This window comes from Vicugna pacos, chromosome 28 (genome assembly GCF_048564905.1).
Source record: "Vicugna pacos chromosome 28, VicPac4, whole genome shotgun sequence".
NCBI classification, from domain to species: domain Eukaryota; kingdom Metazoa; phylum Chordata; class Mammalia; order Artiodactyla; family Camelidae; genus Vicugna; species Vicugna pacos.
The window spans coordinates 6,987,026-7,002,955 of record NC_133014.1 but is presented as its reverse complement, the minus strand read 5'-3'; the positions used below and the strand labels follow the sequence as shown (position 1 = coordinate 7,002,955).

Genomic DNA, 15,930 nt, shown 5'->3' with positions numbered 1-15,930 from the left:
TCCAAGACCAAGGCTCACTCAGGGCGCATCAGGAGATAAGGTGTGCACGCAGTCCACCCCCACCTAGTACATGGTGCGTGTCAAGTTGACAGTTTACCAGGGACACCAACGTTTCCCACGCTATTCCTCATCACAGGTAGGTAGCGGATTAAATAGAATCTTCAGATTAGGGGGAAAAAAATGACACATCAGAACCATCAGCCCTATTACAGAAGTGAAATACACCCTTGGTGATAGTTGCATGTCCTTGGATCTGGCAGGCAGACTAACGCCTACATAATTCCTGCTACACAGAGACGATTGCCCTGGGCTCTCGGAGGGACAAAAGCAAGAGCCGAAGGAGTGGTCGCTGTCCTGGAAGAGCTGAGTGCCTAGGTAGGGATCAGAATACAGGTTCCGGGATGACTTGCAGACATTTACAAGATAACATGCAAATAAGCAGAAGGTAGGGCAGGGCTGGGAAGGTGCAGAGGTGAGTGGTGACTAGAGGCTGGGGGATCGGCAGCTTCTCAGACAGTGTCTGGAACTGTGAGCAGGTGCTCTGTAAATATCCACATGTAAACGTGACTGAGTGAATCACTGAGGGAATCCTTTGTACTGAAATTTTAGCAAAACTTGAAAGACAAGGAGGGATGTGGCCAGGCTGGAAGAGGCGCTCATAGTACTGGACGAGACGGTGGTGCAAGGGCCTGTCCCAGCCACTGGTGGTGGTTCCCACCTGGGGCAACCAGACCCCAACCCCAGGGGGGTCTGGAATTGAGTTGGGGTGTGTGTCTGGCCCCAGGGAGGCTAACACCTTTCAAAGGTCTGGAAGGACCCTCGTACAATGAGGAGCTGTCCCCTTAAAATGACAAAGGTATCTCTGTGGAGACGCTGAGCCAAGGAGGAATGAAGGGCAGATGTGAAGGAAGTAACACCAGGAACACTGGCTCCTGGATCTGGCCCAGAGAACTGAGAATGAATGAATGAGAGGAACTTAAGACAATTCCACAAGTGACCTCACCACAGTGACTTAGGGAAAAACAGAACATCTGTTGAACTGGGAATAGACAGTGTTAAGTTCTGGGATGGGTCCTGCCTTTCATTAATATTATGGACCTTGAGTCTGGCCCTCAGCCCGGGTCTCAGTTTCCAAACTAACCTCTCCTTCCCCGAATGGATGCTGAGAGAGCCAGTCAAGGGGCGGCTGCCCCCTCCTGCTTCCTTGGATTTCAGAGAATGAAGGCCCAAGTGTCCTGGCATTCTAGTGACACCTGATTAGTTTGAGACAGGAAAGAGGGATATCTACTGTGCTCTCTCCTGATGGGGACACAGGCGAGAGTCAAAGGAGGCGAGGGGGAAGAGGTGAGAGGCCAGAGGAAGACCTAGAGACGAGGCAGCCACTTGGATACTCAGAGGACAGCACACCCCCTTCTCTCTCCTCTCACTCCTTTCTCCCCCAAGGGCCACCGGGAGCATGTTCACAAAATGCACCCAGCCAGTGATGGAACAGCCGTCATAGTCCCCAGGTTTGTCCCCTAAAGGCTTCTCGTATCATTCAGCAAGATGGCTTTCATTTTGGCAGTGACTCCCAAAAAGAAGTTCACTCTCTACTTCTGACTCTGTCTGGCTAAATATACAAAAAGTACTGTGAACTCCCGAGAGGAAAGACGGTGTGGATTATCAGGACAGCCTCTTTACATCATCTCAGCAGGAGGCACCGGAGATGGACTCCTAGTGGAATAACAAAACTCACAGAAGATACGACTAAAAGTTCAACAGAAATCTCTAACGTGGTATCTGAATTTTCCCCCAGCCTCGGGTGTCAATTTTTAAAAAGTCTATTGATTCTCTTCTCTCCTGCCTCAAATACTTCCCGCTGACTTTCGTGATAAGGAAACACAGCGCTGTTGATGTGCAGTCTGTAAGAAAATGATTGAAGAAGAAAAAGCAAAGCAAAACAAACCCAAAACAAGGAGCTCAGATGCCTGACCATCACTAGAATGCCTATAAATTGAGGCACCCTAGGAACCTGCTGAGAACAGCTCCACAGGACTGATGCTGGCTGAGCTGGAAGCGGGGAGCAGGGGCTGCTTTCCTTTAGCAGATGGACATGATCTGGGTACCAAGAGGTCCTTCTGGGCTTAGACATCATGCATCTAACCAGTTGCCAAGCAATGTCTTTCTGTGACCCTCCCTCTTCAGTCTGTCCACACGATGCATGTTACCACGCACTCAACACCCAGGCTCCTTGGCACCACTATTTTTAATGCCTGCTTCTGATTGTGCTATTTAATTTGCAGTAATCCTGCATCATTAAAAACTTTACAGAGGACGGCTCATCATTCAGCAGGAAAGGAGAGAATATGTTACATGTTTTAAATAATTCCTTAAGAAAAAAAAAGTTTATTTAGGGCATGAAAATTATATGTTATATACCAAAGCAAAGACCACCAAATTCTTTTTTTACTGGCTCCTCTCTTAAAATAAACTTTGGGTGCTGCACACTTATTTTACTGTTGGAAAATAATAAACATTGGAATTAAATAACAGAGAAAAAAATTACTTAGGTGACTCATGATTGAAGACTGAAAAACTACTCCAGCAAACTAGATGAATTGCCCAATTTTCCTTCTTTCAAGAGTTGTATGTTACAGCAACCGTATTTTTCTCTTCCTAAATCATCTCCTCTTGTAACTTTCCTTTCACTCAGTTCTCAGCAAAATAGGATGAGAGGGTTAAGAGAATGCGTCATGGATCTCCCTGAGTTCATTACTCATTCATGAATGACTGAAGCATAAGTCTGGGAGACAAAACAAGCTTTCTGCCCGGAATAATCATTTTCCTGGTTCTCTTCGAGAGATGACATCTTTTCTCTGCCTTTATTATAGCGAGCTGGGTGCTCGGGAACATAATCAGCAGACCTGCAGGTTTCAGTGTTCGCTTAATGAATTACCAGTCACAATCTGTTACTGAGAGGAAATCAGAAAGGAAATTAAGTGCCCTCACTGTAATTGGGTTGAGTGCAGCACAGGTTCGTGGATACATGAGAGGGGAGAAAACAGAGGGAAGAGGCTGAAATTCAGAGGGCTTCCAGCATGACCCAGCTTCTTTCTTTCTTGATAGAAACAGATCTACCACGTGGACAGCTCCGTAAAGCAAGCTGCTGATGTCTTTGTCACGTCCAGGGACTGGGCTTCGCATGGATGACAGTCAAAATGGAGAAAGCACTGGCCACATCGTACTCAGAGTCTAGACATGAGCCAGGCGTGAAAAGCTAAACAGGACAAGCGTTCTCGATCACAGGGCTATGATGGGAGAGGACAGGCGCTCTGAAACAGTGTGCGGGGACCTCGTTTTGCTCAGTTAAGGAGTCACAAAGCCGCAGCCTGGTGGGTAAAGAACAGTTCTTGAACGAGAGGGATGCAGAAAGGCCCCAGGTGGGGAAACAGGCAGGTCTAGATCCCTGTTCGGTTGAGGAACAAGAGGGTTACTGGTGGGGAGCTCAGTGAGGGCTGGGGACAGTGGCAGGTCCCAAGGGCTTTGGAGGTCAAGTTGAGGATAATGGATATTGTCCACGGGATAATAGGAAGTCATCGAAAGGTTTACATTAGGGGAAGCTGGCGAAGGATATATAGGACCTGCTTCTACATTCTTCACAACTTCCAGTGAGTCTATAACTGAAAAGCAAAAGAGTAGGGAGTGATGCAATAGGAATCACATTTTTCAAAAACCCCTCTGGCTTTTGTGCAGTGAATGGATTTGGGCAGGAAGGGACAAGTTGACGGTTACGTGGTCATCCAGGCAAGAGAAGTGCGTGGTAACAGTGGGGGTGGACAGACTTGGTGTTCCATCTTGGATGTGCAGTTGCGGGAACCCGTGAATGTGGGAGGCTGGGCGAGGCTCAGGAACGAGTTCCAGGTTCCTGGCTTGAGTACCTGGCCTGAGAGCCACTGATGGGGACAGTCAAGTTGGGTGTAGGAACAGGACAAAGGCAGAGTTTAAGTGTGGGCACGTGATGTTCAAGTTGCTTACAGGACGTCAAGTGGAGATGTTGGTTGGACCGTTGGATTACGTGAGACTTAATCTAATGTTGATTAAGTACAAAACATCAAGATACTTTTGGCAAATGACAGTCATAAGAAGGAGATATATGGCTTGATTTTCTAGATCTACATTTTGCTCTTGTTCTAAAAGGAGATTTACGATCTGGCTGGTTAGATGCACCTTCACCCCTGCATTTCACGTGTGAGTAACCTCCGTCTCGGCCACCCTCAGGGTTGGGTGATTTACTACACTGGAGGCACCACTGCAGCAGTGATGGGAATCCCGTTGCTTCCCCTGTGTTAGGACAGGGTCTCCACTTTCAATTAGTTGAATACATGCTATCACAATTCGTCCTAGTTCATTTGGGTTTTGCTGTTATTGAAGCTGGCTGTGGCATTTAGATGGAATCACATGTCTTTAGAGGAATTCTGGCTGGTAAAGCTTTAACTCTCTTCCTGGCCATTCTGCTTCAAGTTGAGACTTGTATTTATTAATTTATTTCACTGTTTAATTTCTTTCTACATCTACTCGCACATTTTACATTTCATCAACTTCACTTCTACGCTGCTGTTTTTCATTTTGGTCCTAACTAGGTGATGAGTGTCCTAACTTTTTAAGTTGTGAGCCTCCATTTGCTGTTTTCCAGCCCTTTTAAGCAATAATTGCAAGACAAAGGAAAGAGTCTTACTCTGGTCTTTTTTTTTTTCAATCCTCAATAACAATGAGAACTTTGCATTCTCAGATTCCTAGAAGTGCTGTCTAGGAAGCATTTTGTTCACTGGACTTTGACCTTATCTTCTTCTCTGCAGGGGTCTGGCAGAGTCAGGGATGACAATATAATTTATCATCCAAATAAGAACAGTTTTGAGAGAAAAAGGGGATGCTAACCAGGTGGAATCAAGGACAACAAGAGAAAACTGTGCTTCTGGGGGCATGCTGGGTGGCCACTCTAATAAAGATGACTCCGAGCAAATATAAATAAGATCGGGACGAGAGGACAGGATTTCAGGGGCTGAGGAACTTGCCAATAAAGAAAGCAAACAGCTGAATGGGGTCAGCTGTGGACAAATCACCCTGACTCTCGGTGTCTCTTTTAAGTCGAGCCAATGATTCTCCCGTCCTTTGTCCAACTCATCCTCTCTTTGTTTAGGGTCTGCCTACAACCCGAGGTCCTGCTCATCCTTTTTACTAAGCGCACACTGACTGCTCACCCTCTGTGCTCTGAGCTCCTGATCTAGAATATGGGTTAGCACTGGGGTCTCTCCTCTCCTGGGGAGTCCGCCATCTGCTACACGGGAATTTTAGTCTTGGCTAAAATTCAAGTTTTTTGATCACTGAAGGGAGCGATCCAAGCTCATCCTTCCTCCACCAGAAAGAGCTTCTGGATGACTGACAGCACCTGCGGTGTGACTGGCCAGTAGGACGCGAGTAGGTAACTTCCGGCGATAACAAACACTATCATTTGCCACGGCTCCAATTTCAGAGCTCTGTTGAAATACATTTCTTTTCCTTAGCTGCATATTCTTCTCTATTTTATTATCTTTAAAAACCAGGGTTCACTTTCCCCTTTAAACAATCTTTAACTAGTTTGTTTTTTTTTGTGGTTGTGGGTGGGAGAAATTAGGTTTATTTATCTAATTATTTTTTAATGGAGGGACTGGGGATTGAACCCAGGACCTCATGCATGCTAAGCACACACTCTACCTCTGAGCTATACCCACTCCTGACTAGTTGTTTCATGTTAACTGCATTGCTGAGATCTGCATGTCTACCAGAAATTGAGAAAGAAAGTAACAGACATTTATTATCACTTATTCCATCCTGTGGGGAGTGCTGATTAAGGCTGATGATACCAGATGGTCTGCCCAGATAACACTACCTTGTAACTTGGATTCTGCGACCAACTGATTGATTTGGGGGCCTTATCTGAGGTTGGTAGTGGTCCTGATTTGGCAATTCAAGTTTTTGGAGAGAGGTTCAGAGAGGCACCCTCGTCTTCCCTGAGCATTTCCAGGACATTTGCCTGTAGGGATACACTATGGACAATGTGTGACATCTGCTGCTTCTGGGCACTGGAGGTTGTTGCCGTCACAAACAAAAAACCTGGGGGCAGCTGCTATGACTAGGAGAAAGAAGGGAAGGTGTGGGGACAATGTGAGCAGATGCCATGGGGGCTGTCCCTTGTCTATAGTGACTGACATCGGATTCCTCCCAGGGGGCTAGGGCCCCACTGAGGGCCTGGAAGACACAAGGTACCCGGAGTGATGGTCCATATTGGCCACCATAGGGCAACATTATGGGTCAGAGTTCCCAGTGACTCCTGGAAGAGGGCTGTGTGGAGGCGGGGAGGCTGGGGTGGGGGTGGTAAGAGGTCGGTCTGAAGTGGGAGGGTGATGGTTGGAGGACCCACGGCTGTGCAGGAGGCTGTTAGTGTGGGGGGGGGGTGGAAGTCGGCTGGGTGACCGTCAGCCCCAGGCCAGGTCCTGGGGAGCAACTTGTGCTTCAAGTATGTGGCATCACTGTCCCATGGCAAGTAGCTTCCACCTGGGCATCAGGACATTTGCTCCATAAAGGACCAGAGTTAGGTTAGACACCACCTCCTTGAGGACAAGAAGTGGGTACCAGTCACACGATTGAACCACTCCTGGTACAAGCTCTAACCAACAGCACAGAGCACATCAGGGCTTGACAAATAAAATGCCACTAGGTGATCAGGCCACAATGGTGCCTGTCCTGAACCCCGGAGGGATGATGGATTAGCCTTCATCTCATTCATACAGTTCAGTCTCATTCCCAAAACGTTTTGTGTTGGAGGATGAGAACTCAAAATTGGCAACCAGGCTTTTAGTCTTTAATAGATTGTAAAGTTTATTCAAACATCTGTTAGTTTAATTCCAAACCAAATATTCCTTAAAAAAATTTTTTTAAGGAATGAGCAAGGCAATATTTTGCTTTTAAATAGGCATCATCCTTCAACTGCCAGTTGAAGAGGATCTGACAAATCTTTGCTGAGCTGTTATTTTCTTAAAAATCAAAGCAGTACTCTCTATGAAACTGCTTCCTTGAAAGAAATTCATTTTTTTTCCTTATGGCATTTTTCAGTAAAAGCTTCTATCAAGGTACTAAATAAGGGATTATTATACCTGGGACCCTCACTGGACAGGTGGTAACTTACCAGCCTTTTCCCCCTTCTCTTTGCCTCCTTGTCCCCTCACCCCCGGCTCACTGTCTCCCCTAAAACGCCAGCTCCCCATTCTCCCCTCCTCATCTCAGTTCTAAATCTATTCTTCCATCATTAGCTCCTTGCCTTTTCTTATAAAAATCAATTTTTCTGGCTTCTTCCTGTCCTTCTCTCCTTTTATTACCTAAATAAGCCTAAAAACAGTTCAAGCAAGGCAAATGAAGAAGAGGAGGAAGGTGGGGGAGAATGTTAAAGGGCACAGTTTAATAGTTTTACACTAATGCTTATTTATATTAGCATGAAATATTTTAACCTGAAGTATAGTTGACTTAAGAGTATTGTGCTGTTTTCTGGCTAATCCGCACTCTTGCACTTTTCTACGTGAAGAGGACCATGTCTGTGGCCCGACATTTTAGGAACCATCTGGTCTGCTTCTTAAGAAAGGTCTTGTTTCACTCAGCACAACCTGTTGGCTACGGATCTGGTCAGGAAGGAACTGGAAGCACCCAGAGGCACTGAATCAGCGCAAATGATGTTGTTCCACGTCGAAACAAGAGGCTACGATACAGTCTCCTGAGAAATCCTGTGCTTGCGAGATAACCCGCCCCAGGTGGAGAAGATGTGGGAAAACACAAACATGAACAAGACTTCCCAAGTGTCCATCTGGACCAGGCACCTGAACAACGGCAGGTGAATCCTTTCCCACACGAAGGCACCCAGGCCTGGGTACGAGCGATAGCAGGGACCCCAAGGAGCATCCGCTCTTGAATGGCTACACTTCTGCAAAAGCTATTGAAGGAAAAAACCACGGAAGTCACAGGACAAAGGGCTATTGCTGAGTTAAATAGCAGCGTCCCCTGGAGGGAGAATTTCACTTCCTCTGCCAACCAGGAGCCCTGCCGGCAGCTGTCTCTGAGAAGAGCGCGCCTATCGAACGGCGGGGCACGGCCCTTGTGCTTTCTGAACGGAGTCCGCTGCGGTGGTGCTGATGCCCACCAGTAAAAGAAAAACTTGGCGTAGTCTCCGGAATGTGGCTTCCTCTGCATTCTTCCACTCAACAAAGCCATGATTCTCCGTTTTTGTGTTAAGTGTATGTTTGCCCAAATTTAATGGACCATCTTTTAATTTCTATAGAATTTTCTCACTTTTCCAGATTTCCATTGAGGGTCCTTAGACAGAAATTAGTCACATCCTAAGATCCAAGCTGGGGGGACACAATGAAACTTACATGAATCTCAGTCTGGTCCTCAGAGTGGGTTTGAGGGAAACAATTAGCAAACAGGATTGTGGGCCTTTGTGATCAGTGACGTTGAAGTTGGCTAACCATTTCATTTTTGGAAATGATAGCTGATTAACATAAAAAAAAGACAACTACATTTTTGTGTATCTCCACTGATGCTTTTGCTTTTCACAAATGTTTATAAAGAATGGCCTGATAGACAACAGGCACATGAAAAGATGCTCCATATCCTTCATTATCAGAGAAATGCAAATCAGAGCTACACCAAGGTATCACCTCACATCAGTCAGGATGGCCATCATTAAAAAGTCCACAAATGATAAATGCTGGAGAGGATGTAGAGAACAGGGAGCCCTCCTACATTGCTGGTGGGAATGTAGATTGGTGCAGCCATTATGGAAAACAGTATGGAGATTCCTTAAAAAACTAAAAATGGATTCACCATGTGATCCAGCAATCCCACTCCTGGGCATATATCCAAAGAAGACTCTAATTTGAAAAGATACATGCACCCCAATGTTCACAACAGCAGTATTCACAATAACCAAGACATGGAAGCAACCTAAAATGTCCATCTACAGATGACTGGATAAAGAATATGTGATATATACATATACAATTGAATACTACTCAGCAATAAAAAAGAATAAAATAATGCCATTTGTGGCAACATGGATGGACCTGGAGATTTTTATACTAAGTGAAGTAAGCCAGAAAGAGAAAGAAAAATACCATATGATATCACTTATAGGTGGAATCTGAAAAGAAATGACACAGATGAATTTATTTACAAAACAGAAAGAGACTCACAGACATAGAAAACAAACTTATGGTTACCAGAGAGGAAAGAAGAGGATGGAGGGATAAATCGGGAGTTCAAGATTTGCAGATACTAACTATTATACAAAAAAGAGATAAACAGCAAGGTCCTATTGTACAGCACAGGGAACTACATTCAATACCTTGTAATAGCCCATAATGAAAATGAATATGAAAAGGAATATATATATATATAACTGAATCACTAGACTGTACACCAAAAATTAACACAACATTGCAAAATGACTATACTTCAGTTAAAAAAGAAGAATGACATGATATAATAAAATTGGCTATCTTAAAAGAATTTTGCATTTTATTTCGGTAACAGTAAAATTTTACTTATAAAATATTACTTAACTAAGCTTTAGGGCTGTTAAACAAACAAAAACCTCCTGTTGAACATCTGTCTTTCACTGATTGTGACTGAAGGTTTGAATTATGATTACTTCATATACAGATGAGAAAGATCTAATAGCTTTCAATGAGAGTTATTGTTCTGTTTCTACACTGAAAAGAAAACAGTTCATCAGTATGGATATTTAGCTTAGATACAACGTTACTACAAGACTTTTGAAAATAAAAACAAAGTATTCTTTTTTTTTCTATTTTGCTATTAGGTCTAACACATGTAATATATACTTTTTTTGTATAGTCACTGAGAAAAGGGCATTTCCTGGCATTTAAAAAGTACTTTCCATTTTTGAGGTTAAATAATCATAATAAATATTCCTAACGTGCAATTCATTAAGACCTACAAGCCGGCGTCTTGCAGGATATTTGACACTTAGTAGGTATTCAAAATTCTTCTCAGAATGACTTTTATGTAAAAACGTTTTAGTTCTTGCTGGCTACAAATTCCATCTCCAACATAGTTCATTTCTAATGTAGGAGAAACTTGCTTTCGGAGCTTCGCCCCTCAAACCTGGTCCTGATTACTGCTTCAACTCCTGTTTATATAATTCTCCAAATTTTGGCAGGATTCAAGAGCACATACCAGGGTGTTGGCTTTTATGAATCTCTTGGGATGTGAATGTCAAGCTGACTGGATGAACTCTGGCCACAAATCCCAGACAAGCACAATGACTCTATTTATTCAGACTTGGCCGCCTGAATGCAGATTGACTCTGCGGGTAATAAATTTTCACAGGCCAAGAACTTCAGCATCAACCAAGCTGATCCTGAGAAGAAAAATGCACCCAGGGAAGTGGAGCTGGGCTGCAAAAAACTCCTCTATTTTTATTTCACGTCTGCATATCATGCAGCTAATTCATTTGGTGACTGATTGACACACACGGCTGATGGCTTCAGAGGCTCTGAAAAGTTCTGCTTTCTGTTATGCAATTGTCATATTAAAAAGGAACAAGAGGGAAAAAAATGCACAGCGCCCATTACAATTGGCAATCCGCTTTGAATATTACAGCCAGAACTGATGTTAGTTATCTAGTGACCTCTATGGTAAAGAGCAGAAAAGTGAGATAGGAATGTTCCTTGTGCCTCTTCAGAAGAAACCGACGTTAACAAAAAGCAGAAAGAACTGCAATTCAGTGCTCAGGGCCATCTCACCTCCAACCCTGACTTCCCGATGAGAAAAGCTTTTGAGTCATTCTGTGAGGACCGAGATTCTTTTTTGAGAGACAAGATGAGAACTTCATGTATTAAGAATAAGAAAAAAATTCGCTCTTTAACTTGCAGATTTATGTTAACTACCTAGATATCTATTAAATTAATTGTGTGCTCTCCAAATATTGATTGGGGATTAAAAGGTAACTTTTCTTCATTGTGAGAAGTAAATTATGCCAGTAGGAAAATTTCCCTCTACAGATTATATCCAATGATCACTGCCTGTAAAATTAAAATTGTCAGTTTAAGTGGCTACACCATGCTCATTTCAAGAGAAAAATGCAGTTATATAATTAAAATGAAAAGACTGCCTAATATGTGTGGATAATGTAATTACTGGAAGCTGCAGGCGCATATACAGCCATTCAATTTAGAACGCTGCTCTTTACTTCCCTGAGCTTATGTATTTGTCATCTCTGAAACCCTGTCTGCGGTTGACCCTATCTCAGCTGCTCCCTGCTCAAAGTCTTAATCATGGTCCCTGTCCTCACGTCTCAGCTGTAGTAATTTCATCTAGATCCTGGCTGTGCCCAGCCTCCCGTGCTTACCCTCAGTTGGGAGGCAGAACCCATCTTTTTTACTAAATAGGAAGACACACAACATAATTCCCCTCTCCCTTCCAAATCCATTAGCCAAGTCCTTTAGGACTTAGTACCTTCAGGAATAATTTTGTCTTAAATCTTCTAATTCCTTCACTTTCCTCCATAGAAATACTGGCATCTTGAATTGTTAAAACCAAGAGTCACTGGGAAGGAGATAAAACTGACCACCAAACATATCCTGGGAGCTCCCATCACTGACCCAGACAGGAAAACTGATTCTCAAGTCATTGGTCCTGTATCTAGTCTGAACTCCATCAAGGATGGAAACAGGAGAATAAGCCTCCACTTCTGCTGCACCTCCCGGCTTTGTAAACCCGGTCAACCCCAGCTCTAGAGATTCCAGTCACAATTCTGCAACGTTTGAAAGGGAAGACTGGGAAGAGACCCATTCTCCTGGGTTTGGGGGCTTCTGTTTGAGATAACTAATTTTTAAAAATGGTATTTTCAGTGGAAATGTTTCTGGAAATCACTCAGGCAATCCTTTCCGAATTAAGATAGGCTTGCTGAATGAAGTAGTCTGTAAATCGCTTTTCCAATACGAAGTCTACACAGCCTACACATCTGATGTGACTTTATTCACAATGTACCTATCTGAACCTCCACTGGGGAAAAAAAGACCAGAGATGAAATCGTTTGCTCATAGACACACAGACGAGGAACCAAGACGAGGAGTGAAGTCGTCCTCCGGTTCTGCCAAGACGGCTGCGTGGTGGCTATCTGACTGGCCTGCAGTGTGTGCCTAGAAACGAATCAATCAATCTCTAAAAAAAATCGAAGGCCTGAGTGGCCCCCCTGCTCAAACTTCCTCCGCTTGGAGTTTTCTCCGCTTGCCAGTCTAGTTTCAAATTTCATCGAGTTCTGTCTCACCCCCAGTGCATGCCTCATCTTCCCTCACAAGGTAAGCAACCTTTTCTGTGACCTCGCGGCAACATTCGGCTCAGATGCGCTTCCCAGAAATGTCCTTGACTTTTATTTTACCTCTGCACTGTCTCTGGGTATGTCGTTTGCATGTCTACCCAGCTGCGTGACCTGCACCACATTCTGTGACACCTTTGTATGAAATTCACCACTGCAAGATCAACTGAATAGAACAGGGGTCTTGTATCGCATGTAAAAATGACATTAAAAAAAACCCTCTCTGAACTGTCTTTATACAGATCACATTTACCCCAACTTGACAAAAATACAAAACAGGTAATGAGAAAAAGGAACCACAAGTGGAGGAAAATCTGTCTTTCGTGTTTTCAAACTTGCTTTAAAAATACAAACATTTCCTGAAAGGCAGATGTGAAAGTGATGAATGTTAAGTGGGTATTTTTTCACCTTAACTGACTGATCAGAAGAGTATTTATAAACTCCTGACTGATGACTCGAGCGGATAAATCAACACCAGGGGAGAACATTTCAAGCACATTGATCACTTAAGACAAACAGGCTGTTCTGAGCATGATTATTTTTTATTCATCATTTTAGCTCACCTCTGCGCTTGCTTCGCTTCAGTGTTAATAATATCGGCATAAGGCTTCTCAATGTTTAATGCAACAGCATGCCTGCTGCAAGCTGATCAGGTGGAGCTCACACATCTGATCTCCAGAAGACCAGTTACCAAAAAAAGGCACTATCTCACACTGAAGCCTGATCCCAGGTGGCTTCCTTATAAACAGCTACTGTTGGCTTCAATGCCATCAAGATCACAGAAGCACAGTTTTAAGGAAAATTAAGGCCAAGATATTTTAACAGACCAGCCCAGTGGCACAGAATCTCGTCACCAGCAGAGGACACCCAGCATCTTAGAGAACCACCATCCAGCGCTGGTTTGACTCAGTTAACACACAGGACCGTCTCCCAGGTCAGTGTCCTCAGGTTGCATCTAAAGAAGAGCAACAAAAAAACAAAACCTTACCTGTTCATTCTCCTCTTCATCACTACTTAGCTTAAGGTCATCTTCTAGCATTCTGAAAGAGGGAACAAAGAGGTGCCGACACTTAGCAGGATCATCATTTAGCACCAAGATACCTTTAGGAGGGCAATGCTCCAGTAACAAGTCTATTTGATTTCCCCATTAAATAATTGTTTTTTCTTTCTAAGCCCTCTCCTCTGATGCACTGAGGACATCACAAACTGCCCCGTCGTCAAGATGAAGCCTCATGACAGCCGTCGGGTGCGGAGGGCTGCTTCCAGAATGTGAGCTTTTTAACAAGTGGAATCAAATAGGTGCTTTTCCTGGTGAGGTTTTAATTCCACGGTTATCTGTTCAGTGACAGGCTGTGCCATATCTCTAGTACTGTTCGCGGTAAACAGAGGGAGACAAAGCAGTACTCTGCCGGGAGCTGGGGAACCATACACTTGACTTGTGAGCACAGTGGCTCCGTCTTCCCCCCATCAAGGATCTGGAGGAGACACCTGCCCGGACATCCTACTGGATGAGGAAGACCAAACAGGAGGAGACTTTCTGGGAGGGCAACTCCCAGGGTCCCTCAGATGTGTCCTGACAGACGCCGTCGGGGAGCCTACTTTTGGATCCATAAAGGTAAAAAAAAAAAGAAAACAAAGAAGCAAAATTTCAAGTGTTGTTATTTCTGATAACGACGAAACTGGATTCGCATCAGTACTGTCGAACTGCTTCTTGGTGGAATAATAGTTTTCAGATTAAGTCATTTCAAAAGAGGTCTTTCAGAAGCATGTTCTCTACACAAACCAGTGCAGAACTGTTCTGTCAGGGCCCCGGGGAAGAGTACATTTCTGGATGGACCTTGGGGCTCCAGGACCCGTCTGAAGGCCACTGACCCCTGTGCTCCGAAGGCCTCACTGTCTTCTTTGAAGTCACCTTCAAAGTCCAAAGACTGACCCCTAAAATATGTCGAGTTTCCTTTAAAAGCCAATTATAGGCCTATCATGGATACATTCCTCTGAATATTTTTATAAGTAATTTCAGTGACTTTAGGGGAAAGATCCACTAGGGCAGGGTGTGGGCCCAGTTTTCCCCCACCCAGTTCTGTGTGTGTTTGGGGCAAGTCACTTAACACCCCGCCCCCGGCCCCATTTCCCTCCTTGTAAAATGAAGGTTTGTGCTGGACAATCTCTAAGGTCCAGTCCTGCTTGAGATTCCTGCAAAATAAATCTGCCCCCGCATTTCCTAAAGTAGGAGAACTCTTGGATTTGTTCTAAAGAGCATATTTGTGACATTTCTAAGCAATTCTTGGTGGACCATTTGAGCCCTAGTCCTCACTGGCTACGGCTAGTTCAGCAGCCGTATCCTCCTTTATTATCTGAACCAGAAGCAAACAAAGCAGGAATCAGCCAGAGCTGCACAGCTGCACCCAACTGCCCTTTACATCCGTCTGGCATGGCATTCACCTCCCTTGACCTCATGAACTCGTATGTGGGCTTCTAAGAGAAGAGACACTCTGTCTGCAGGATGCTTCATCCTTTCTCCAAGAACAATCTGTCCCTGAGCTCCAGCACAAAGACACCTTTAGAAAAGCATAAAGTCACAAAATATTCTTCCAAGGAACTGAGACAGTGAGCTGGTGGCTAAGCGTACGTAAAAGCTCCTCATCAGGTCAGTCCTCTGGGCAGCAGGGAGTCCCAGGCGCTGCGGGAGGATGCTGACGGAGGAGCCGTCCTCAGAGGGACACCTGCTCTGACCTCCAGCCCCTGGGGAAGCCGGAAGCTCCCTCACAGGAGCCAGGAGTCAACGCTGGACCAGCGCTTTTCAGACTAGCGGGGCACCGGCATGCGCATCACTAGAGGGCTTGTTAAAACCGCAGGTGGCTGCGCCCGCCTCCCGGGCTTTTCATTCTCTAAGTGCAGGAAGAGGCCTGAAACGTGCATTTCTTATAAGTCCCCATGTGATGCAGAGGCTGCTGGCCCAGAGGCCACACCTGGAGAAACACCAGGGTAGACCATAGCCTCCTGCCTACAAAGGTCCATCACATCTCGAGTCAGCCACGGAGAGTATACAGCCTGCGAGGAGGTTCCTGGAGCCACCTCGGAGGGGAAATTGGGGTTTGTGGTCTGGGGGGTCCTGGGGCCCCGACAGTCAGATGTGCCCTGGTGTGTACTCCTACCCGGGTCTCTCCCAGTTTGCCCCCACCCACAGGGTACAATCCCAGGGAGAACCAGGCCCCCCCCGCCCCCTATCTGCTAAAGGAAGAGCTCATTCATTCAACCGACGGAGCCTGACTCACTGGAATACAAGCGTCAGGTGAGCCGGGGACCGAGACAAGGGACGCAGTGGGTTTTATACGGCGGGACAAGCCCTAGAATGGAGCCCTGGAGGAGGGAGGGCCTACACTGGCTTCAGGCCCCAGAGGAGTCAGACGGAGCCAGGGAACGGCGACAGCCAGGCATGGAGCCCCTGCGGGGTGGAAGCAGATTATCCCCCCCCTCCATGGTACTCTATACACACAAGGTTCTAAACTCTCCAAAAGAAAAAG

The 15,930-nt window shown here is 45.1% G+C and overlaps 1 protein-coding gene across 1 annotated transcript in view; it reads right to left on the bottom strand.

Moving 5' to 3' along the window:
- AFF3 (ALF transcription elongation factor 3) overlaps positions 1-15,930 on the bottom strand; it is a 428,458-nt gene that overhangs the window by 83,340 nt on the left and 329,188 nt on the right. The window contains exon 12 of the mRNA XM_072951324.1: positions 13,395-13,446. Coding sequence (XP_072807425.1) covers positions 13,395-13,446 — 52 coding nt within the window. The remainder of the gene's footprint in view (positions 1-13,394; positions 13,447-15,930) is intronic.